This window comes from Myripristis murdjan, chromosome 15, assembly GCF_902150065.1.
Source record: "Myripristis murdjan chromosome 15, fMyrMur1.1, whole genome shotgun sequence".
Classification (NCBI taxonomy): Eukaryota; Metazoa; Chordata; class Actinopteri; order Holocentriformes; family Holocentridae; genus Myripristis; species Myripristis murdjan.
This window is the reverse complement of record NC_043994.1, coordinates 12,476,413-12,503,626: the sequence shown is the minus strand read 5'-3', so window position 1 is coordinate 12,503,626 and position 27,214 is coordinate 12,476,413. Positions and strand designations below refer to the sequence as shown.

General features: G+C 42.3%; 1 protein-coding gene across 2 annotated transcripts in view; it reads left to right on the top strand.

The window, feature by feature from the left end:
• Positions 1-22,713: 22,713 nt before the first annotated feature.
• The window catches only part of akt3a (v-akt murine thymoma viral oncogene homolog 3a), a 58,734-nt gene continuing 54,233 nt past the window's right edge, over positions 22,714-27,214 (top strand). Inside the window, exons 1-2 of one of the 2 annotated variants that reach the window (XM_030070397.1) lie at positions 22,714-22,816; positions 26,795-27,179. In XM_030070397.1, the coding sequence (XP_029926257.1) occupies positions 27,134-27,179 (46 nt within the window). In that variant the 5' untranslated portion in view covers positions 22,714-22,816; positions 26,795-27,133. Of the gene's footprint in view, positions 23,193-26,794; positions 27,180-27,214 lie in introns of both variants that reach the window. The other variant, XM_030070398.1, reaches the window with a different exon arrangement.

The following is a 27,214-nucleotide window of genomic DNA, read 5'->3' as shown; positions in this document are numbered from 1 at the left end:
CCGCTTACAGAAGAGTTATGATTTTTGCAGGCGAGAGAGGATTGGATCCCTTGCTGGGATTTTTACGGGGATGTAGCCTATTATAGTCTATGGGAAAGTGTAATCGAATTGAAAGACATTAATTACTTTTGAAGTGAGAAGGCCCAGCTTATGAGCTATTAGTTTTGTGAGGGACAACCAGCAGTGGATGCAAAGAGAGGCGACGACAGTGACACAAGATCCCAGATCCAGTCACCTCCCCAAGTGGGCTACTTCTAATTAGGCCAAAAACTGGCATTTTCGAGCAACTTGTAGATTTTCTGTGCCTTCTTGGGGAAAAAAAAATCGACTTTAAACGGTGCTCTTTAGAATCAACAGGTTGTTGCATGTTGTCTGTTTCATGCTCAGCTGATGAGGTCTTTTTCCAGCGCAGTAAAAAATAATAGAGTGATTTCACTTTGTGCAGCTTTGTCATTTATCACTGCAGTGATTATCAGGACGCTTTATGTAGGCCTGCAGCCCTGTCAGTCTATCGCCTATAACCTTGACCGTCGCTTTTACGCCTGTTTTGTGGGTCTTTTTTGTTCCCAGTGTTCAGGAGCCTAATAGTGGAAACACTTGTCTGCAGCTTCTTCATATTAAGAAACAGAACAGCAAATCTGGGACACACCGAGCCAGTGCTACCCCTTCTCCAAATAAAGACGGGATCTGTTTCACAGTTATTAAGAAAGGGATATTCAAAATGTTTCTTAGGCTACGCAAGTGCCTCAAACTAGGGTGCAGAGACCCCACGGGGTCCTTCAGGCTATCCAAACAGGTCCCCGGCTAAATGAGGAACAATTTAATTCCGCTGTTAGGCTATTTCACAATTTCTGAATAGGCTGAATCTGATAACATACAGTAAGATCATAGCCTAAAAAATCTTAGATGTTTGCAGAATATTTAAGACTATCACAGGTTGGCTCTCACCAACTAGCCTACAGTATAAATTCTGTATTAGATCATCTCGGAATTACAGGGACAAAACCTGTAAAAACTGGCGACTGTGGTCCAAAAACCCTCACATGAAAAAGGTTAGGGTCACCTAGTCTAAATGAATATATCCAGATAGACTGCACATCCGATTTCCTTTCTCTCTCTCTCTCTCTCTCTCTCTCTCTCTCTCTCTCTCTCTCTCTCTCTCTCTCTCTCTCTCTCTCTCTCTCTCTCGCTCTCTTTTTTTTTTTTTTTTGCCTAAGTGAATCTAGATAGTCCTATTTGCATCCCTAAATCCGTCCCAGTAAACTAATTGGCGTTACTAATAGATGACTGGATAAACTGCAGCCCTGTATGGTAATGAATTCACCCGATTCGGTATCATAGCTGAAGGACTTGTTAAAATGCAAATGAAAGATGACCCCGTTATGTGTCTATTAATTTGGGGATACACGTTACCAGCACATCACAATGCGCCCCTTGTTCACATAAGAACATACAATTAGGCCCGCGGGCAGGAGCAGTTCAGCTGTAGGCCTACAGAAAATTGGATTTAAGAGCAGACATTAGCCAATTTGAACAATAAATATAAAGACAGGGCTATGTGGGTGAAAACTTCGGCTGATTGGAGGTGCTATTCAGTGGGTTAAATTACAGCAATGAATGTAACCCCGTCCCTCTAAAATAATTTAATTGCGATGGCATCAGTGGGCAGAGTTGAGAAAATGCGATGTGTGGCCATGAAGACACACACACTGTCAGATGTTCTCTACTTGAGCTCCTGTAGGCTACTGAGAGGGATGAAATCTGCTGCGTGTGTGTGTGTGTGTGTGTGTGTGTGTGTGTATCACTCAGTGAATCCCGTGCGATTTCATAAACTTTTCTCACCGCTCTTCTGTTCCACTCTCTGATCCACATATTGTTTTGCTACTGACAGATGCCAGACTATAGCGCCTGTGCCAAAAAAGCAGAGCCGCCTGATGTTTGAAATTATATTTACTACCTACCCCGTCCTGCCTATTGCTCAAACCAAAGACAAACCAGGAAAGAGGCAGGGAAATATGAGAAAATCAGAAGCAGTATATCAGGGATTCACAACTCCACTAATGACAAAAAAACTCTGTGTTTCTTAAGTGTCATTGTATTTTTTTAAGGTATAAAATAAGCCACTAAACTTGTATCTAGAGCCTTTTGATTCATGTCATGATGCACATCTGATACCCCCTGTTTAATCAGTTCTTTGTTTGTGTAATAGGTTTATTTGGTTTTATAATTTTAGATCATCAATCTGGTAAACACATGCTTCCAGTGATAAATTATGAATAACTAATTTAATTTTCATACTGTGTTACCACGGTGTGGTACATCCAGCAGTTTATTTGTATTTAGCTGGTCTTCTACTTTCTGCCTCTTGAGGTCACTGTAGCTTCCGTGTTTTACTCGCCCCCCCTCCCTCCCCAACTAACACATACATACATGAAGTGTCTCTCTCTCTCTCTCTCTCTCTCTCTCTCTCTCTCTCTCTCTCTCTCTCTCTCTCTCTCCTCAGTGTCTGATGGCATGCATTGATATGGTTTGTATTTCTTATTACTTTCTTATTAAAGTGTGGAGTGGAAAATAGCAAACTGTTTCCTTGTCATAACTGCAATGTCTGAAACCAGACTGACATAGCCTACAGTTTTCAGTGAACAGGACTGCCAGTGTTTATAATCAGGTGCTGGTCGGTCGCAGGAACATCTCAGTGAAGACAAAAGTTAACCACTGTGCACTGAAATAACTTTACTGTGACTATATTGGGAGTGAACATACAGATTTATTTTGCAATTTTATTATTTATACTTCTACAAACTGCCTTTTTAAAAATTTATTTATGACAAAAATAGTTTGCCATCAGCTCTATCTGTTGTACTGAAACTAATTATATTGTTCCTTCTTTTCTTTTACTTGACTGGGTGGGAAAAGCAAACTTCCTTGCTACGTGAAGGATTTACAGTACAATGCAAATCCTGCATGTTGCAAATACCACATTCCAATGATATTTTAAATTGCTAAAACACTAAACTCAAACTGAATTTATGTAGCACATTTTGTTCAGTAAAATACAATGGGAGAGAAAAATTAAAGACAACACAAAAATATAGAAATAAAAATAAAAATGGAATAAAGTGAAAAATAATAGTCAATATAGTGACGTATAAATGACAGGGGAAAAGAAAAGAAATGAATGTAGAAAACAGAAAATTTTAAATGGGAAGTCCCACATTTTGAAGATGAGTGAGATATTGCACTGCTTTTGTAAATTACAATCAATCTGCACTGTGTCTATTTAACACACAATATTCATAGTCCAAGGCCTGTTGGAACAAACCTACCTGCTAAAAGCAAAGCTTCGGTGCCCCAGTGGCTCACTGGTTAAGAGTGTGTACCATGTACCAGGGCTTAGTCCCGATTGCAGCGACCAGGGTTTGAATCCAACTTCAGGTCCCTTGTTGCATGTCATCCCCTCTCTCTGTGTGACTGTCAAATAAAGCAGATATGCCAATAAATAAATATAAATAAATAAAAGCAATGCTTAATAAGTGAATTTTGAGACAGTAGGGTCTGCACTGAATTAGCATCTCTCAAATGCAGTATGAGACTGTGAGCTTGGTTCATATGACAGAAAGTGATGTGGCCATACTTATAAAATGTTCTTCATATGGTAAAAAGTAGTCTTCATTACATTCCTGATGTGGGGCCCAAATGTTATATCATAGTCATCGATAACATCCAATTTCTTTACTTGAAATTTTACATTTTATGATAAAAGGGTTTGATGTGAAATCAGTTTCTCATGCGGATGTTTTTGCTCTAATCACTAATACCTCTGTTTTGTTTTGGCTTGGCTGAAAGAAGCTGTGTATCACCCCAACATTCATATCTAAACTGCACCTTGTGAGAGCTTCTACAGATCTTAAGTAGTCAGTTCAATCCAAGATGTAAATTTGGGTGTCATCTGCATAGAAGAGTAAAATAACGTCATGCTTACGGATCATTTCTGCCAGAGGTGGTTTGTATAGACTACATAGCAAGCCCTGGACAGAGTCAGGTCTGTAAAAATAAGATTCAGGAAAGTAATAATGCAGATGTTTTTGGGTGCAACATGGTTAGGGGGTGCATTTCCAAGTCATTTGTACCTTCTTCTGCATTTGTAGTACACTTGTATTTTGTGGTACACTGAGAACACATTCTGGCCATTCCATCCATCCATCCATGAGCTTTCCAAACCTCCGCTAAGCAATCCTCCATAGCTCTGTGTCCCAAGGCTTCCCTCATCATGCTCCTAATGGAGGCATGCAAGAGGGGAGAGACTCTGGGAGATGCTTGCTGGCTGGCTGACTGACTGAGGAATGGGAAAGGAAGGGGGGCAGACAGATGTTTGATTCTCTGCCCTGGGGGCGATGAGATTAAACCGTCCTCCAAGGCAGAGAGAGAAACAGAGAGAGAGAGAGAGAGAGAGAGAGAGAGAGAGAGAGAGAGAAGTGCACATTTGCGTTTCCTCTTCCCTCTCCCTCCATCCTAGACATCCACCTCTTTTTTTCTTGCTGAGGTGAGCAGCATATCCAAACCCATTATACACCGAGACACCCTAAATACCACAGGACCAGGCTGTCACACTGTTGGCTCCAGGGAAAAGGGAGAGGAGGGACAAAGAGAGGGTTAGTCCAGCAAGTCTAGTGCCTCAAGGAAAAGACCCTGTGTCATTTATAGTCAAAATAACTAGAGCCATAATACACCTGTAGACATATGGGTTCCACAAAGCACGAGTCTATAGAATATATTCCAAAGCATGTGTCTGTAAATGCAGTGAAGATTGAAGACCAAGATATGACATGGCAGCAAATATATCTAGATGTGAATTCACAAAGCATCTGGGAGTAGAATTCCTGATCATTTTGGTTTCATTATGAGACAGCAAATAGAGATAACCCCAGTGTCAAGAAGGAGCCCAGGCAGGGTTTACCACACTCTGTAAATGATGTCTTTACAGCATAATGTATATTTTGCAAATTTCGTTTGCAAATTGTAGGGATTTAGCACTGGAACTGGGGGAAAGACAACATCCCCTATAACATTTTCAGCTCTCAGCTGGGCCCAAACACAAATATCCCACACAACCACATGGCATAGATAGACATTCAAAGACAGAAAAATGTAGGATAAAACATGCAACTATATGCTGCATTACAGCTTTATGGAGCCCCAACCAATCCCCGGCATACATTAAGCCAACTCCTACAAAGGCCCAGCTTATGAGCTAACGCCAACTTTTTATGACACTTTATGCACACCAGCGCAGGACTGTGTCAGAATTTCCTATTTCCTAGAAATATGCATTTTTATTTTTTTTAACAGACTGTGGGAGGAAGTCCGTCCATATAGTTTAATGATCTGATAATCTGGCCCAGTGCGGCTGCTGTTGTAGGCGGTCTGGAATGCAGCCATTTTGACTGAGTGTAAAATATTCATGAACTATCAATGGTAGCCCATCTGATTGGCTGGGGAACAGCTGTTGGGTCTCTGTGCCTCTAGAGGTGCAGCATCTGTCCATTTGGGGAAACTGTGTATGTGGCTATGTGAGAGCATACTTCAGTTTACGCGTGTGCATGTGTGAGTCTGTGTTTGTATTCATCCATGTGATTGTCTGTGTTTGTGTGTGTCTACGTGTGTATGACTCTGTGTGTGTGCACGCATATTTCTACATGCATGTGCATATTAAAGTGCACATTCTTGTGTGCGTGTGTGTGTGTGTGTGTGTGTGTGTGTGTGTGTGTGTGTGTGTGTGTGTGTGTGTCTCAGGGGGGCTAGACATCAGGAGAAACAACTGTGTATTTAACTTGCTTATCTCCAGATGGTGGAGGATCATCTCAGAAATGATCAAAAAGCAAGTCTGGGTTTTATCAGGATCTGTGCTTGTCAATCAAATTTCCCGCACACACACACACACAGCATGAACAGCACTATAGTCGGCTACACGATGTGTGTGATGTGTTAACGTGAATCTGTCTTTTGTACAGCAGGAAAAGCCTCTACCATTCTATATGTTTATGTCAGCTTAGCAGTGTGTGTTTGAGTGTGTCTGTGTGTGTGGGCTGTTCGCACCCGTGCGTGTGAAACTCACAGAGAGCTGTGCAGCTTTGGCTGTGGTTGTATGATGGACATCTGGAAGCTAAATTGGTTAATGGCGCCTCCAAGCCAAGAGCCAGCCGGCCATCCCCTCCCTGAGCTGAGACAGGGGGTGCTGACTCTACATCTGGCCAGCCCTCCTGCCTCCAACAAACACCCCTGCTGAGCATATATGGCATCTTCTTCCCCCAAAATCATTTTTAACATTAATTTTTATGACCTTTTGTACTTATAGCCATTAATGACAGCAGATAGTCACAGGAGAAATTCAAAGGAGAGGCACATAATGACAAAGGTTGTAAGGTGGACTCAAACTTACAAAGCACTGAAAATAAGGTGCACAGCCTAATGTACTTGTGTGGAGCCACATCAAATTGCCATCACATTATCATTCATTATAGCAATATTACTTGAAAAGGTGTTGATTATGGCGATGTAATAGGTCATGCAAAGCACCCATAATCACAGTAAATGCTATTATGGAATTTGCACAACTGTAATGCATGTGTATTATTTGAAAACCTTTCACAAAACTGGTAAACACACATAGCAGGAAAAAACAGGGAAACAAAAAATACTGCTCAGTAGCTCCTTGGTTACCACAAGAGCTGCTGAGCTGCTGTGGCAACCAATAAAGCACGGCCAGCTGTGCTTTATAGGAATTATCAGTAAGCTGAAAAGCATCTTTGACCAGTCAGACTACTTGGCTGAAAATACCTACTTCCTGCTGCGCAACCCTCGCATACTCGGGATTCATTGATGACTGGGGAGGCATGTTGCTGCTGTTGTATGACAGCATATCACCCAAAAAAATCCACTGTTTAGGAACTAAGGCCAAAAAAAAAAAAAAAAAAAAAAAAATCCAGTTGATGTGTATTTTTGAGAATACAGGATATATTTTTAAAGCAGTTCACAACTCAGCAATCAGTACATAGTAACATTTCTCCCTATTTTTTGACAATACCATTTTTTCACTTGTCCTTTCAATATAGCTGTTATAATCCAGTTGGCCCAGTAACTGACAGGGCCTGCCGGACAAAAATCAAATCTTCCAAATCTAATATGAAGAAGGTCAGGCTTGGTATTGATGCTGGATCTGTTCAGTGACAATATGCAAGCAAACAATACAGAAAATAGTGAAGGAGAGCTGGAAAAGTTACATGGATAGCACTTTAAAGAATTACAGCCACACACAGAAGACACATAACAGTCATTTTCAGGCCAACTGGACATACAGCAGTGTGATCTCATAATATCCTTTTTTTAGCATAAGATCTCACAGTGCCTGTTCAGACGATAAGTGTAACCGCTGCCATTCTTCGACTGTTTTCCTGTCTCGCTGCCTGCCTGTCTGTCTCTCCGCAGTCCAGATGTCAGAGGAACTAGCCAACAGCTGCGGCAGGAAATTAGCCCCCAGGCAGTGAAAAGGCTAATACACTTCCATACTGAGGAAAGAGACCAAAACAAAACACACACACACACACACGCACAGGAACTCAGGAATAAGCAAGTGGATGATGCAAATTGAAGTTTACTGCCACTTTCTTCTTGCCTCCCTGCACCCAATTCAGTGTACTTCCTTCCTCTGATTACGACTGCATGTGTTTGCATGTGAACATATTGGACTCTGTGTATCTGTGTATGTGCATGTGTGTATGTGGGTGCACTTAGCATAAACATGCCCATGCAGTGCAATCTATTTGTGTCTGAGCTTGTGTTTGCCTGTGACAGTATTTGTGTGTCTTTTTTTCCTTTTTTTGTATTTGGATCTGTCCAGTTTGTGTAAAGTGTCTATGTGCACATCAATGTGTGTATGGGTGACTGTGTGCCAGACTGCCAGCCTGCCTGCCATAGCGCCAGCCCCCAAGCCAGCGGGAACATTTGCCTTGTGGCTCCAATTCCCAGGAATGCCTAACCTGCGCCAGCTGTTGAGAACATGTTACCTGTGCCAACAGTGCGCCAGCTCTGCCCACCACATCAGCTGCCGCTCTGTCTCCATCTGGGTGCGTGAGTGGATGTATGTGTGTGTGTGCGTGTGTGTGTGTGTGCTTGTTTGTCTGTGAGCTTATCTTTACCTCTTTGCACATCTGTATTTACGTTTGCATCTGTCCGTGTGTGTGCACAATCCCTCCCCATGTGGCTGTGGATAGTTTGTATGGTGCCAATGCGTGTATAAATGTGTGGGTTTCTGATATTGTATGCATGTGTATGTGTACTTGCATGTGGATGCCAGCTCTTGCGTATGCGTGTGTGTATATGTGTGTATTTGTGTCTCCATCTGTGTGTGCTGGGCCTCCCTTGCCTGCATCTGGAGCGGCGATGGAGAGGCTTTCCAACAAGGCCAATGGCGGCCAGCCTGCCAAACAGCCCAGATGTTAGTGCTGTAAGCCTCAGGCTAAATGGAGGGAGCCACACTCTCATTATTCAGAACTGGTAAATTGCAAGTGCCCTGCTTTTTTTGGAGGATAGAGACAGCATAAGAGAATCAAGGAGGAGGAGTACAAGAGGGGGAGACAGATAAGAGAGATAGATGGCCGGACGTCATTTGATGTGAGAGTTGCTGTAAGATTCTTCACAGAATATATAGGGAAGACAGAGAGGTCTTTCAGTAATGCTAATTAGGCTAAACGCACATTTATGGGCTTTACTCTTCCTCAGAGTGGACCACTTTAAAGGACACACGCACTCTCATAGATAACAAGGTCATCTACCACAAACACTGAAGAAAGTGCAAGGAATTTTAAAAGTTTAGTTTGCACTCTGCTGTGAAAAATTCAGATATGCGTGTCTGTGATGAGACAGTTTTTTCATATTTGTGTTTATTTTTCCCATTTGGTGTCTAGCTCTCCATTATGTTGTAAGAATACACCTAGATATGGTCCACATACTAATAGAAGGCCGCATAACAACACAATGAAGATTCGTCTAGGTCTGTATACTGTTCAGTGAGTTGACCCTGCATTTAAGAATTAAAAATAACCCACAAAATGACCACACAGCAAACGACTGGGGCCAGTGGTGACTGGGGGACCCTGGTGGTCCGGGGCCCTGGGACCTGTGCCCAGTCAATAATCCTGCCCAGACTATAAGGTCATCTCTGTCCTGTCTGTCACCTTCAAATCCAGTCTTTCACGAACAAAAAGACAACTGAATGTCAATATCCATCCAAAAATATTTTTGGTAAACACCCGAGAGAATTTGGAGATAAAAACACAACATGTTCATTCTCCATCAAACAGTGCGACACAATTAGTTTGATCATCTGCGCTGGTGTACTGTAGCTGTGATGTTGGGGCAGATTTGGCTGTTGTGTGTGTGTGTGTGTGTGTGTGTGTGTGTGTGTGTGTGTGTCTGTGTACATATGTGTGTGCTCTGTGGTAACCACAGAGGTGGCATCTGCCAGGGTTTTTAGCTGTGTTTGTGAGCTCCATGTGTGTGGACCTCCACAGGGCTTAGTGAACGTCCGTCCCCCCCCCAGATGGTGAGCTGTCTCTGGGATGACACTGAGCAGCCCTCCCCTGAACCGGACGTCCAGCCAGCCTCCATGTTGACCAGCGTTAAGTAAACAACAACTGAACATCAGGTGATGCTGCATTTGTTGGGATATTTTTTGGGCAAGTATTATCCCCCATATAGAACCACTAAGGGCAGATCACAGATGACATCATTCTAATCTATTTCTCACGTGATTTACGACAGTCATATGTCTCTGTATTTATTGCTTCAGTGATATCCCAAAATCTGTTTATCTGCTTGATTTTTAGGAAAACAATTTTGGTGAGCAGAATCCAATCACTCAGCCCCTGTCAAAACAGATTTGAATGATAAATTATTTTACAGGGGTTAATCCTGTTGACTGATATGAATCTGATGTCACTGATATGATTAAGTTGCAGTGATATGGATGTAAGATTTGAATTAGATTTTATATATTTAAATTATTGGAACATACTAGAATATGCTAGAATAGAAGATGCTTGAATATTCAAGAATAGAATAGTATAGAACAGAACAGAACAGAACAGAACAGAACAGAACAGAACAGAATAGAATAGAATAGAATAGAATAGAATAGAATAGAACTGAAATCAGTAGTTTAAGTAAATAACTGAAAGATGGAAATGAGTTGTAGCTTTTCAATAGTTCACCGTGACAACTTCTTTCTTTCAGGTGTGTCATGAGTTAGGTTCAGGTGTTGCATCTTGATAAATGCAAACTGTGGAATAAACAAGATAATTGTGAGATATCTCATCTCAAGATAGAAAGACATCTTTTCACTTCTCTCTTTTTCCACAGACAGATGTTCGACATCAGTTTGTTTCTGGGAAGGAGAAGATTCCTCCTGTGTCTCCCCAAGGAGCGAGAAGCCTGGGGAAAAATGCATTACACATAAAGTGTGTGTGTGTGTGTGTGTGTATGTGTATGTGTATGTGTGTGTGTGTGTGTGTGTGTGTGTGTGTGTGTGTGTGTGGAGGCAGGAGAAAAAGGGAAACAGAGTGGGAGAGAAAGAAAAAACAGAACAAAAGACACAGTGAGAGGAAGAAAGAGAGAGAAATGCATCTTAGAGAAGAAGTAATGGAGGCAAAAAACAGAAATAGGACGTGGCAGGATTGGAAACTGTGGGCCCTCAGGAGCCATAAGGCGCTCTGGAGGTGTGCATATGTGTGTGTGTGTGTGTGCGTGTGTGTGCGTGTGTATGTGTGCGTTGGGGTACTGCTGCTGTATCCTCTGGCTGTACACACACTGTGTGTGTTTTTGATGTTGATCTCATCCAGTTGTTGGAAAGGCAAACACAGTCTGTGTACCCAGATGTTGACAGCTGTGCAGTCTCCAACCTCTTCTAAAGCCCATACTTGCATTACACACGCACACACACACACACACACACACACACACACAAAACAAAAAAATGGCAGCCACACATTGAATACATGCACAGCGGAGATAGTTACACATATCCTCCTCGTAACCCCTTGAGACAATCTTCCTGGCTGCCATTGGACTGTTAATAAATTCTACAATATTCCCTAAAATCAACTGCGACCCCAGTGGTGAACGTTCTGCTCTTAGGGGACCGCTGTCCACTGTTCTGTTCCAGATGTTCTATAAATAACAAAACACACAGAAATCATCTCACTTAGATGTGTTTACTTCAGAGACTGGAGCCGTAGACAGACAGAGAGGCAGACAGAGAGACAGACAGCAACAGCTGGGGCCCTCAAGAGAACCATAACCAGCACAGCGCTTCCTAGTGGACTGGAGTGGTTTCTGTACACATGCAGCTATACATACAGTGAGGAGTGAGGGTTTGCAGGGAGGCTGTGTGGAAACACAGGTTAAGTGCCATACAACAGGTCACTGTGATAATGATGAATACATTTTAGGTTTTTCAGTAGTTCAGTAGTAGTTTCAGTAGTAGTTCAGTAGTTTCTTGTCTTAATAGCAGTTACCTATTGATCACCTAAGCCTTTCCCTCTTATATTATGCGTGGGTAAATGACTTGTAGTTGGGTGAAGTAAGGTGATCATACTGCTCAAAAATAATAATAATAATAATAATAATAATAATAATAATAATAATAATAATACAGTGAAAAGACGCAGTATTCGAAACAAATGAACACAAACTCTGTACTTACAGTGGACAATTATACTCGTTGTTAATGTCTCATTTTGTAGTTAATGTTAAAAAAAAAATAAAGGCTATAATGCTTCAGGTAGTTTTAGAGGTAAAATAAGATGTCAACAAATGAATGAGACACTGCAAAATAATTATTTCATTCTTCGGGCTACTGAAAGTTTGTATGCAGAAACTGTGTGGAAACTCCTCAAGAATGTTGCATCATACCTACCTCTTGGACAAAATATTTATTTCCATTCCTTTGTACACAGATGATTGTGTTTTGTAAGTATGCATATCTGTGTGTGTGTGTGTGTGTGTGTGTGTGTGTGTGTGTGTGTGTGTGTGTGTGTGTGTAGTGAAGGTTTTATGTCAAGGTCACACCTCAGCAATAGAAGCCATTCTCTGTAACAAACAGCAGATCAAATCCCCCCCTCTCTCTGTCACCAGTTTTCCTATTGCTTCATTGACTGGACCAGTGAGCAGAATCTATACTGATGGCACCCAGTGGAACTGCAGCATGCAGCTGGAAGCAGCCAGACAGTGTGTGTGTGTGCGTGTGTGTGTGTGATGGAAAGAGAGAGAGACAGTGCATACATGTGCATGTGCATGTGTATGTCAGGCAGTCCAGGGCCTGGAGATGTTTGTGTCACTAAAGGTAGGATGGGGGTCTGCCTGCTCCAACTGCCTCATGCAGGCAACATCTGTCCACCAACACAGGAAACTACAGATACAGACACACATCTACACACGCTGAAAATGTACTCAAACACTTATAGAAGAGCCAGAGATAGACAGACAAAAATAAACCATTGCAAAGACAGAAATTACAGCAGACAATACCACACCACAACACAATGCAAAGTAACATTTTACAGCTGCTTACCTGGGACAGGTTTGCAGTGGCAACAGAGAAAGCACTCAGCCCAAATGAGCTGTAACAGCCTTCAGCTCCAGCCTGGGATCCTAAGGTGCTCTCAAGCCCATCTACCCTGTCTACTATCCCTGTCTTCATAGATTGCTGAGAGCATTACCCTGTCACATAAAGTGCACCCAGCCACCTTGTGAACAAAACACAGTTTTTTGGTCATTTGATGATTTGGTCATACCCAGAGCTTGAGGCCATAGGCAAGGTTCAGAACAAACATCAACCAGTGAATCGAGAGCTTTGCTTTGTGGCTCATCTCTCTCTTTACCACCTTTGTCAGATACAGCAACTGCAGCAATCACTTTTATATCATAATTTCATGATAATATCATATCATGAGCAAAATCTCCTTATACCTCAGTTCCTCCAAATACGCCTGTTGTTTACCCCTTACCTGAACGAGGCAGGCCACCTTTTTCTGGGAGACAGGAAAAGGATCATATTTGGAGGTGCTGATCTTCACCCCACCAACATTACCATACTCTGTTGCACACCACTCCAGTGCACATCAGAGATCACAGTCCAATGAAGCAAAAAAAACAAACAAACAAAAAAAAACTGATATCATCTGCAAACAACATGAAAAATTGATGTCCTGCCCATGAATATCACAGATACAAAGTGGACAAGAGCTGTTCTTGTCAGAATGCTGAGGCCCACCTTAAATAAGTTTGATTTAATGCCAGAAAAATTAACATAGCTCTCATTTTGAGTTTAAGGGATTGAGTGGCTCACAACAGTGGCCCCGGCTCCCCACGTTCCCATAATACCTCCCATGGGATACCTTCTGGGAACACAGGTGCAGGCATTTTCCAAATCCAGAAAACATGTGGATAGGATTGGCAAACATGCAACAACTCATGCAACAATATCTGTGAAAATGTAAGGTGTCAAACCTTTTCGGGGGTAATTACATGTTGGTCAAGTGACCCATTAACTGTAGCTCAACAGGGCACTGCCAGGAGAAAAATATGGGGCTGATGCCTTGTGGGATCAACCTGCGCGGTGAGAAGTCTGTCAGACAAAGAGCAGGAGAGGATCAGCTCATATCATCTTGGATCTTGACAATGTAAACTGGCTTTTGTAATGTACATAATATACGTAATATATTACGTAATGTAATATGACATGATGGCATAGCACAACAAAACATAATGGAACAGAACAAACTGACCCAAACAGAGGATTAAGTCAGGGGGTGTTGTCCTGTTTGTTGTGAACATGTGGGCATGTAAAGCCCTTTGAGACTGTAAACAGTGATATTTGGCTTTAGATAAATGTGAACTTGAACTTGAACCAGAAAGAAGATAAAAAAGCATAACAGAAAAGTGGCCTTTTAAACTAGTAACTACATTTATATATATCTCTCTCTACAGAGGAAGGATGTGCTTTACATTTACAAAAGCAACAACAGTGGTTTGTTTGGAATAAACAGAAGAGGAAATGAATAGTTGGCATGAGCAATGGCAGATAGTCTTGTAGCTGCAGTGACTCAACAGAAAATCCAAGGAGCAGAAACAGATAATAGCTCAGAGGAAGCCAGTGGTACTAAAAATAAAAGTGACCATCTCCCAAACAAAACTACAGTGAATTTGTGTTGCCATCCAAAGGTGAAGAGCACACCAACAGAAGGGACTACAACAGGCAGATGTGACTGTTTTTCTTTTGGTCTGATAGGTTTTTCTGTTGTGCCTTCATGATTATACTGGGATACAGTCTACAATGAGCTCCAAGTTAGCCTACTTCTGAAAGGCAAAGGTCATTTTTGGTTAGCCAAAGAGTTAAATGAGTATACGTTTAACAGCTAATTTGAACAATGGCATCTGATTTGCCTTGTTACAGGTTAAAAGTAGTACCATAAATTTATTGCTAATGTCTAGTAAATATTGGTATTACAACATCACATTACTACAGTTAAAGATTTTTTTTTTAATGCCGTGTTAATATCACCTTCCTTCCCATACCATGTATTCACAAATTTATCCAGCTACGTGTACACAGTCTTAGGCTAAAATCCTGCTATTCTGATTTTTTTTTAACTGATATTTCACTATTGTCAGTAAAACAGCCCATGTTTGATTGTTTGATGGTCTGCAAGATGTCAGTCCAGTGACAAAGCACTGGCGCTGGGAAATGCAGTGTATAAGACCAAAGAAATGACCGCTTATTACCAGGGGTGTCACCTGTTGAGGAAATTCTTAAATAAATGAGACAACAGTCAAAGTAGTCTTGTTTTAGGCTTTAATAACTTTGCAATATGGAATGCCAAAAGTCGCACAGTGCAGGCTGATTCAGTGAAACATAGAAAATGGTTACATTCTGAGTGACTGAAGCTGTTGGTGAACAGAAAACAAAATCCATGTTAGGCCAAAGGAGAAAAGGTGGCAAATATAATGGGTCAAGAGCCTTTCAGCACCATCTCACTCCCACAAATTGCCTGGACATCAGTCCCTTAATCATGTTTCAGAAGCTTGACTCAGCAGTTTTACCATAGCTAAAGACCAAGCAAAATATAAAAAGGACAGACTACAGTTGTTTTGTTTCTTTGGTCTAGAAACTCTCAGAAAACAAACAAATATAGGATGAGTATGGAATGGAATATGCAATATGCATGAATATGGAATAAGACAATTTTAATGATAAACATACGCAAATATACGATGGTCAAACATGCTGTGTCTTTGGATTGTGTTGGCTTTGTGTGAGACAGACATAAACTTTCCCAAGCATATCCACATGTACTGGGTACAATGAATATGACAGACACATAGTATATAATGATTCTCAGTTATTAATACCAGATGTGTTAGTGAATTAAGCATACATCACACTTGAATAATACAATTCTATCACACCAAAATGAAGAAGAGTCAGGGTTATCTTAGTAATGTTTTTGCCTTTCCTGTAAAGTTAATGAAAATCTACTTACACACCTCTGGCTCCAAGCCCTCTATTGTAGAGCTGAGCAGCTGCACATTGCAGAGCAACCTGAGAAACCAGACTGCTCCAACCTGGGGGTGGAGGCATGTGTGTGAGGGGGGCTGGGCATGGACGTGGGTGTGGGTGTGTGTGTGTGTGTGTGTGTGTGTGTGTGTGTGTGTGTGTGTGTGTGTGTGTGTGTGTGAGAGAGAGAGAAAGAGAGAGAGAGAGAGAGAGAGAGAGAGAGAGAGATGGAGGGTAGGAGGGTAGGAGGGCAGGGTGTTTTGGGGGCGAGTGCAACCTGTCTGCACATGGGCAGAAGGTATCCACATACGCACAGGTGCACACACACATGTACACTGCATATGTGAATATGTGAGCATATGCATAGATACAAGCACATAAACAAGCTCAGGCACAAATGCACACACACACACACACACACGGCACTCCAGGGGTGCTGAGGTGATATGTGTGACATGTCTGTAGAATTTACTTTATGTGAATGCATGTGCTTTATGTGAATGCATGTGTGCAGTAGGAGTCAAAACACTACAATAACTGAATAGGGGATGGTCTGTATGTTTTAAGCTATCGTCACATATTTAATGAGAAATGCATGGTAAATTAGTATAACTTAGATGTTAAAAAGCAGACCAGCATTTGGGAGATACAAAATGGTGACAATTTTAAATGACATTAGGCACACTTAGGCTGCATTTAGACCGTGTAGAGGAGATCAAAAGTCTGACTTCACAACTTGTCTTTGTTATTCATTGAAATTGTTGCAGCGCTGTCACAGCTAACAAAACAGATTTACAGGCCAGTTGCAAATGGCATTGCTAATGCTAGCGTGGGGTATGATGAATGAACTGAATAAATGTGTATAAAAGTGTCAAGAAGCTATAGACTGTCAAGAGATCTATTACAAGTAAGAAGCTTGTTTTTACAGCTGTAATGATATATCAGGAACACAGTATTACTGACAGGACAGTGTTGGAGCACAAACACATGATGGCTGAAACCGCTAAAGGGATGCTATATTATTACAAATATGTGACATGCCTTGCTTCACCATATGTTTGTGTGTGCGTGTGTGTTACATGGGGCAGTGACAGCAACATAACATGTCGGTATTGTAAATTAATCAAAAGCTTTATCTGCTCTCTTTACATTCAACACACATCAAACCTAAAATAAAACCAACATGAAATTCAGTTTATAGGTTGGAGGGGACTTAATGCATATATATATATATATATATATATATATATTATCATGTCATCTGGTACTCTGCAGACTACATTTCACACCTGAGTGCAAAATAGGTGACCCAGAACAGAAGAGAGCAGAGCACAGCCATACTGGACCATACTGGCTCCCAAGCTGTCCTGCTGTACAGCACACCTTCGACTACGTGGCTGCAGCTGCTCTGTCCTGTCTCGTGTGTGTGTGTGAGTGAGTGTGTGTGTGTGTGTGTGTGTGTGTGTGTATCTTCTTGTGTGTATCTACTTCCTGTACGGGGTCTGTCTGACCGCAGCTGTCCCTACCTCTATGCGGGTCTCCGGGGCAAGGCTGACCTCTCTCTCCTGGAGCCACATCAAAGAGACCAGGGATGGGCTGAAGGGGTACAGGGTGCCGGGCCGGCCAGCACGGCTGCTGCTTCCCTAGGCTTTGGGAGCTGGGGAGCTGGGGCTGGAGTTGCATGTAGTTGGGATGTGTGTGTGTGAGTGTGGGGGGGGGGGGTTGTTGCAAAGGGACAGGAGGTGAAGGGGGTCGCAGGCACTAGGGTATGTGTGTGTGTGGCAGGAGGGCAGAAACAGGAGGCATGGGGGATGTTATTATAAACAAGAGGTGAAAGTATAGTCGTGGATGTGTGTGAGTGCACATGCTTTGGGTGGGGAGTGGGAGGGGGGTTGCCAGTCAACCTGGACAGACCTTCTGTGCTCCGATGTTAGTGCATAAAGTCAGAGGTGTGAGAGTATGCATGTGTGTGAGTGTTTGAGTGTGTCAGCATGTGTGATTCACTCGGCACCACACCATCTCACCCATGGGAGCCAGGGGTCCAGCTTGGTGAGAGCTGAGTGGCACAGCGGGCCAGGGGCCACCTTTGCATCACTATCCCGATGGGAAAGGCAGATTATCAGCCACACATACACACTCACATTCCCACACACACATTACTCTGTCACACAGCTCTCTATGTCTCACTGACACACTGCTGTATAATGCTCTGCCACACACAGACACACACACAGGCAGACCCAACATGCCTAAAATTCACAAATACACACCATTTGGTGCATGTCTGAGTGTCTATGTGTGTGTGTGTGTGTGTGTGTGTGTGATCACGCACCAATGAGCAAAATGCACCTAGAGGATCCCACCTTAACATGTTGCACAGCTGATCTGACTGACTGGACAGACTCACTCTTCCACTGCAAAGACTGCTCGTAATGATGCCTCTCGGGTGCCCAGAGACTGAACTATTGCATTATGGGTATATAAGAACAGTGTCTCTCCAAGTCACTTTAGAATGAAGGTCATTTGGAGAATAGCATGTCATGGCCAGCTGCTTTCAAAACTGGAATGTGCATAAACACACTCTCAAGTGCTGTGTACAGGCTCATATTGCAGTTTCTTTTTTTTTTCTCCTTTTTTTTTTTTTTGCATGAAATGACATGTATCATCAAAGAAATCATCCAAAAAATGATTGCTATTATCGAAGATAACTATTGAATATTGAATTATTGATTTAGTGATTTCACAATAATGTCTCTGTACTGCAGCCCTCATGCATTTTGCAGTTTAGGGAGATGGCTGCATTAGATATGTCTGATTTACAAGTTTCTACTGTAGTGACATTTTTAAATTTTTAAGAAAATATATAGATTTTCTTTCAAGAAATAACACAACAAATATCCTATCATAAATATCATAACAAATATCCTAATGCTAAATTTCACAGTAGTACAAACTATGCAGAAAATGAAATAACAACAGAAACGAAGAAGAAAACTGGAAGAAAAACAATTATAAAGGCGAGTTCTCAACTGTCATTAGAAATGTACAGAGAAAAGGGAAAAAGGTGCAAATCTTTCATAACTCTCGTACATATAAATATCATGCTTCTTGGTAAGTGACTTTCAAGGTGATGATATTATAAAAAAAAAGAAAAAGAAAGAAAGAAAAAAGCTCTGTGTTTTCCAGTTTCCCTTTTGTAAACACGAGTCAGCTTTCAATGGCTAAAACCAACCTTTTGATTTTTAGCCATTTATATTTATTTTTGTTCATTTTTCACTTTGTGGGAAAAACTGATTCTATCTGAAAAACAGGTTTTTACTATTATCCGTTTGTGGCTTCATATCCCTAGTGAACAATACTAACAATCCTGACGTGCCCTTTCCCAATTAGTCCTACAACAAAATATTAGATTATCATTATCATACTACCAACTTCACCAAGGGTATTCAAACTTTGTCTGCCTTACGCAGGGACAGATCCCACCAGGTGTTATACTAGTCGCTCCATACTTAAGTACATCATCGAAATCCTACACATTTTCTAACATCCTAACATTTATTTAGTTAGATTTCGCAGAGGTGAGATAGCAGGTATTAGTATGATTATATGGCAAAAAAACAGTTTATTAGTGAGCCAAAGTTAGCGGCTGCTTCTAAGTTGCTTGTGTGTGTGTGTGTGTGTGTGTGTGTGTCTGTGTGGATGTGTGTGTGACAGTCACGGGGGCACGTCTGGCCACGGCTCCATCAACAGAAGGGTTCAGGACTCCCCTGTGCTGCCTTTTTCCTTTTCAAGCTGTCTCTGGCCCCCACCCCTCCTCCCCCAGCCCAACACACACCCAGAGCTGTGAGCAAGAGGCCAGCTGATGGAAATGTGTGTACATGTGCCTGTGTGTGTGCGTGTGTGTGTGTGTTGAGAGAGGCCAGAGCAGTACATACATATAGATGTAACACGCCAGGCCCACCTGTGTCTGTACTCTGTGCCCAGCCAGATCAACCGTGGCCCCATACCTATGCCCTCTGCTACTGCTGCCCAGCTCCACACCATCTGGGGCTGAGAGAGAGAGTGAGAGGTGGGAGGGGCGCGCTGGGTGTGAGACGCAGTTCATTTAAGTACAACAGTAAACATCATGTTCATGGCCACATCACAACAAAATGAGTAATACACGTTTGATTTTAACATCTGCTCACAGAAAATTCATGGATAAAACGATGAATAATCCATATCAGTCCATATCTTAAGTTAACACCTGGCAAACTGATAAAATTTGTAATTTGTGGAGAAATAGGTAAGGATCACCTGCCATCTGAGATACTAACATTTGATTCCATCACTTATTTACAGCATTTGCACATTGGCAAACTTGCTGAGCAGCACATACAGTGTGACTGTGAGCTGAGTTAAACCAAGCTATAGCTCTGGATTAAACAGGCTACTGATTACCATAATGTTGATCTTAAGGTAAGTTATAAGACATGATAAATTTTTTTTAAAAAAGGGCATAGGAAGAGAGAAAAAGATAAAAAATTATATTCAATTCGACCCTAAGAAATAATCCCAATCCACATCATAACCCTGGTCACACTGTATTTACTCTACGATGCTGCACAAACATTATTTGGGTATTTATGGCTCCACGTGATCCTGTTTTTGTTGTGGTTCAACATGAACATGAACTACATTGATACAGTGGCTTAGTCTGAATTTTTCATTTTCCTTATGGCCATTACCGAGGTGGTTTGCATATCAATCAATAGCTGGTTATTAGCCTAAAATTATTATGTGTGCACTAGTAAGTTTAATGATCTCTTTAAAACACTGACATTTTGTCTATACAAAAAACTGCCAAATGTACAGTGACTTACTGTATGTACACTTGTCTTTGGTGTACAAATGACTGAGTTAAAGTAATAAATTTATCACAAGAATGTCAACAAGACCAAGCAGGCCCAGCTGAAACACTGATGTATAATATACTCTGGCTCACTAATGTAATAATATATGTTATTGGATATATGATCATGGCTTCAAATATAACTGTACACTTGTTATGACATAATAAGCTTTGATGAAAGTGAGCCTGGTAGCTCAATATATATCATTCATGTGTGCCCAACTCATTGCTGATATTTCCAACAGCACCTAAAAGCACCACAAAAGCTAAAATACCATCCAATCATCACACTTCTGCACATAGATGCTAACAGAACTGATACACAGTGTCACTTCCAGTGTGGCCAAATACATTTTTCTATTTCTGGTTTTGGTCACATCTGCCTCTGCCTCACCTAATTTTTCAGCTGCACTTTGACATTTTTTTTGTGCTGTTTTTCCATGTTCATTTATTAGGTTGACTCAGGTGCAATTTATATGCAACAGACTTTTGTTGCCAGCTCAGCGTATGAAAGGTACAGTGCACCAAAGTATAGTACAGCAGGGGGAGAAAGATGCTCTCATGAGCTGTGATGAACTTATGACTCCCCACTTCCACAAAGCTGGCCAGCCAATCTACAGCAGGACCACCAAACAGCATGGGCCTTTTATCCTTTCATATTGGTGTTGCTGGACTCACTGCCAGCCCACAGGTCGACCGGTCCACAGGAAAACCGTCCAGTACTCCAGATGGCCAGCCCATCCCTGCATCAACCTCAACAACATTAAGCTAATAGGACAGCTGACCCTGCTGGCTTGAAACGGCCCCCTCAGCAGTTCAAAAACTACACAGTACCAATAATCTGAGGCTAAAATGTCCACTGAACTTGGACTAGCCTGCTCAGCCATTGAGATATTATGACAGTCATATGCTAAATAGCTGTCTGATCCTTCTGGCTTGAAACAGCAGTTCAGAAACTGCATCATACCAATAGATTACAGGGATAGCTGACTGACGGTCCTCTTAATCGTCCAGAAACTACACTGTTGCAGCAAACGATGCACTTACTACAAACAACCATATAAGAAATTGAGGGTGGGGTGTGTTCACTCAGCTCTGCAACTAAACTAAGACATTATAATAAATTCAAGCACTTGCCTTAGAAGAACAATTTCCTTTGGACCCGACCTGTTGTCCCTCCTTTTCAGCAAAAATCACTGGCTGCTTTTTGCCCCAGTTTCAAAAGCTGTGTTAATAGTGTGATGTAAGCCATGACCACAAATGCCCTGAGTGAAATACTACTAGATTAGACAACAAAAGCATGTCTTCCACTTCCTCCATCAAATGTTTTTCCCCCTACTATGGATGGAAAAATCTTACATCCACTCATTCACTTTTCCCCCAATTTGTCCTCTATAATACAAGGAATGAAACCTGAGACTTTTATAGAGAGACTTGTATAGAGGGTATAGTTTATGAAGGATGATATAATCCATCTATGAGTGCACCAGTCTTCATCCTTAAGGCTTCCAGAACAAAAAATGAAATCCTTCGTAATCTGTGAAAACAAGATTTGAATGCAAATAAATGTACTGTAAAGCAGACGTCCATTGTCAGGGTGTCATTATGTGCTCTTAGCATGAGAGATTGGTGTATAACAATTAACAAATGTGACACATTTTTATTGCATTAAATTGTATTCTCCGTGTGGTGAAACAATAGCTCAACAACAGCAGTGCAATGCAGAAGAAAAAACCTGCCCTTGACATTTAAAGGTAAACAATCATATTAGGTATTTATTGTCATTATCATCGTTACTAGGCCTTTCATATTAGGTATTTATTGTGCATCATGTACCACTCACTGAACCCATATCTAACATCTTCTGCATCTGTGGATAAGAGATTCCTCCACATATTGCACAATGAACAACATAAGTCAACACATAACTGTTATAAGTATTTACATGTAGCGAACTTTATTTGCTGGGACGATTATTATCAATCAATGTATCAATCAACGATGACACTATATATTCTCTGAATATCAACATGCCTTTGCTGCATGATGTGGGTTCACATAAGTCATGGAAATGAGTATATAAGAATAATAAATGTAACGCTGGTGATGTCCTGTCAACGAATGACCAGCGCGAGGGCCTCCTGTACTCTCCTGCGTGCTCCCACTAATATCCATGCACACCTGACTCTCGCGAGGGTTGGCTGAGCCGGGAGAGACACGGGATGATGGAATGGGACGATGAGAGCGGCAGTGGAGGAGGAAAAGACGCTGCTGTGTACAAACCGTAAACGGAGAGGACGCGGCGAGACGGAGGGGTGAGCTAGTCAAAGAGAGAGAGAGAGAGAGAGAAAGAGAGAGAGAGGGGGAGAGAGAGAGAGAGAGAGAGGGAGAGGGGACGCCGTTACTGCGAGTGACGTCACGAGTTTTCCTGAAAGTCAAAACAACCGACCGCATCGGTAGCTAGGTCTCGTCGTTTCCTCTGGGTCGACACCCGTTAAATGTAAATGTTTACTCTTTACTCCCATCCGCCGTTATTTTAAGTGTTAGAAGCGACGGTCGGCCAGTGTTGGACGGTGTAGCTTTGGCTTTTGCCCGCCGTTAGCCGTCCTACTCGGAAGGGGGGGTGGGCGAGAGGTTTATAAACAGCAGGTGCACGGACGGGAATCCCTCCGCACTTACCTACCGCTACAGGTAAAGATTATGCTAGCTACACACTGTAGAAGTAAACGTGCCATAAACGCCGCTGTTGTATGTAATGTTTTGTTGTGACAGCAAAGGTGGGCGGTCCCGTGGTTGACAGCCCCGCTTGGAAGTGTTGCTGTGTGCCTGCTCGCCTAGAGATGCTGTGCTTTGGTTGAGTACGAGCCGAGCCGAAATGCTAGCAGGGTTTGTGTGTTTTCATCATGCTCAGGTCCCGTTATGTTGCGGGATCTTTGACTAGAGAGTAGCTGCTAATCAGTTATTAGTGTTTCTCCTTGTCCACAGCCCATGTCCTTCCATGCTGCATGCAACATGCGTCAGTTTGACAGTGAGCGCTGTGACGTAAGATGATGCAGTGCTGGCAAATGTATCTTTGCTACTCAGCAACAATGTTGCAGTATGACAGCCCGCATTAGATGGCTTAGATCACGTTTGGCCTAAAGAGATAGATAGACCGGGCCATCTGTCATATCTTACACATAATATTATTGTACTGTGTTGGTTTAAGAGTTATAGTGCATTGAGACAGCCAAGTAGTCTAGGCATGGTATCCGAAGTGGACACCTTTTAAAATCAAGGTAGTTTCATAGTCATGGCACGCAGTATCTTAAACAGTGTTGATGATGATATAGATGTTGACACCGTGCTTATAATGATGCCCCCACTGCTAATGCTGATGCTGCTATTGCTGCTAGTGCCGAACTCAGCAAAGCCTGGACACATCATGCCCTAACTATTTACAAAAGCAGTGTTTTTCGTTAGATGAAAATAACATTTTTCACTGCTGTATGTCAAAAAACAAAACAAAACAAACAAAAACAAAAACAAAAAAAAGACTTGAACTACTAACTCATAAATGGAACACAACAGTCTCCCTTTTACACTTCTGTTAGATGAACAGTGAGTTGTAGTCTCACTGCTGTCCGATGTAAGTTTGCTTGAAGCCATCGATTTGGGTGTATGAGGCAAGTTGTGCTGTTCTAAGAGGAGGATGTTTCACTACTGAGCTCAGTTTATGCTCAACACAGGCTTCAGACAGAGCCTTCTCATAACAGGTGTCCACATATCAATTGGTATTTGTCAGTGGTCCCTCTTTCTTAGTTTTTGCTATTTGTACATTTACACAGAATTGTATGGTATCCTCTATTTATGGTGTGCTGCGATGGTAGAGAATGAGTTTTCCTTCAAAGAAAAAAAAAATATTTGCCAACCTTGCAAGGGGCCTCTCGAGGTGGATGCATACTACTCTAACTCATTGCTCTTTGCTGTGCTCTTCTTTACTACAAGCAGCACATGCCAAGTAGCATAACATAATAGTGGATGCCTGGAAATTTGGACTGTTCCATTGGAGCACTGGGGCAGTCTCACATTTAGCAAAGTAAAGTAAGAGGCCTGGGCATAGCTGTTCCCTGCTTGTTGTCAGTTTCCCAGTTGCCATCCCATAATGCCTTGCAGTGTCACCTGATGCATCCATACTGATTAATAGTGGTGTACCTGACTGTCTGGTCCATGCACCCTCTTGCTCTCTACTCTGTTTTTTTCCTCTCCCTGTGTTGTTTACTCTTCCTTCTCTCTCCCTCATTTCATTCCTTGGCTGTTTTCATCACACATCTTTCTGAAATGAAAGATCATGAAATTAATGTAACCTGATGGGTGCTTTCCCTGGCATGGTTGGTTCACCATGGCAATGGATATCTCCATAGCAACAGCTGCCCAGCGACAAAGAAGGGGTTGCCAGTGTCTGGACAGTCTGCTGCTCTGGGAGTCTATATTCCCTTCCCTCTAGCTGATACATTTGGCCATTATTTGGTGCCATGACTTGTCCCTAGCACTTTGAGTACAGTACAGATCAGTGCAGATCAGTACCAGTACAGATTAAGCTAAATGCAGCTTCATTGAATTACTCTGTAACATTAAATCCCAGTCCAAAATTGTGACTTTAAAAATACTCTCTACATGGTCAGATGTCATAACTAAAGTTTTGATGTAATTTGAACAAACATTATACCCCCAGGTACAACTGAACAATATACAGAATCCACTTCTGTATTATGAATACTTCTGTGGAAACAGAAGGTAATGAAAATAAAGATGATGAAGATAATGGAGTATTTTTCTCTGTTTCACTCTGTTTTGGTCAGCTGTCACCCTTAGACTTTGTAGGTAAGAGTAGTAGTGTGTATTTTACTGGGTGTTGGCTTGAGTGTGTGTAGCAAGTGATCTCATGGTGAGCACATGGTTGTATGTATGGAGAATTTATTGTACCCTGACTTCTATTGAGGACTCCGGCAACTGAGGATGCAGTGATCCCATTGTTTTGCCTGGGGACCTCTGTCATTAAGTGTATGGGAGAGACAAATAGGAGAAAGCAAAAAGACTCTGCTGGATTTCAGTTTTTGAAATTACCAGAATTTCACAGACAATATTGAAGTGTAACTGAGTGAGAGTGCAGCATTTCCTGTGTAACTGAGAATTCAGGTATGTTATATTTGTAAGTCTGCATGTGTGTATCAGTTTTTTGGCAATGTTGCTGTGTTAGTGAAACACTGAAAAGCTCTGCGTCACCTACTATGCTGTGTGTGTGTGTGTGTGTGTGTGTGTGTGTGTGTGTGTGTGTGTGTGTGTGTGTGTGTGTTTGTGTTTGTGTGTGTATACGTCTGTGGGTCTGTTCCAGCCTTCTTATGACGCTGTGGTTCTTCCAAGTGTCAGCAGCAGTGCAGACAGTAGCTGATGTGAATACTGATTCTAGCTAGCTTGCTATTGCTGCTAGCAGAGTAGTCATGGCACTGGTATCCATTCAAACGGCAGCGTAGTGTTGTTGTGCGTTGTGCAATACAGTGTAGTAGGGTGCATTTGAGGTGAACACGGCACAGAGTGGGGAAGGGGAGTACAGAGAGGTAGTGAGACGACAGAGAGGTGCAGAGATTTGGGCAGAGAGAAAGAGAGGTAGAGAATGGCACAGCAGCAGAGAAAAAGAGAGAGAGAGTGAGAGCATCCCTAACTGCTGCTGTTGCTATTTATAGCCCAGCCCTACTCCACAGTCCTGAGATGCTCTTCCACCTCCCACATGCAGACAGACAATTTGGACTACACACATACACTTGATTGTATGCACACACACACGCATACATGTGTACATACACGTGATGAGTAGAAAATTTGACATAGAAATATATAGACAAAAATACAGTAAGCATGGAAAGATAGGGACATGCACAAAGCAGAACGTGCCTTTCTAAACCTCCCTAAAAAGGCAAAATCTATGAATGAAATGAGATGTAAGAGGTTAGAGACACTTCTTTAGCAATCAAGGTCAATTGTTGCTTTGTCAAGAGTTCTGCATTAATTCATCCTGTTTTAGAGTGAGAGAGTGAGGGAGAGAGAAAGGAACTGGTTGGTTGGGTGGGAGAGTGCTGGTGTGTGTGGGGGGGTATTTGTCCTCACAATAACTTAGTTGTTTGTCTTGTCAGATTGTATAAAAGGGCTTTGGAAGGGAATAGGGGAGAGAGGGAAGAGAGCAGGGAGAGAGGGAGCAACGGAGGAGGAGAAAAATAAATCCATGCCTTCTTTTTTCTCCTTTCACTTCCTTCCAGGCTGAGTCACTGCCGGTGAGGAGGAAGGTCTGGAGAGAGAACGAGAGAGGAGGAGGAGGAGAAGAAGGGAGGGAGGGAGATAAGCCACGACAGGAAGCAAAGCGACACGCGCGCACACACACACTGCGCGTGTGTGCGTCTGAGAGAGAGAGACTGCGTGAGCGAGCGAGTGAGAGGGAGAACGGGGAAGGAAGGGAGGGAGAGCGACGCGGAGGCTGGGAGAGCCGACCCCCCCCTTCCTCTCCCTCTCTTTCTCCTCTCCTCCTCTCCTCCCCTCCTCCCTCTCTCTCTCTCTGTGGAGCAGGCGTGTAGCGGCATCAGGCTCGGCGTGAAGGAACCATGAGCGATGTCACCATCGTTAGAGAGGGATGGCTTCAGAAACGGGGTAAGTACATACCTCTCCTCTTCCCTTCTCCCCCT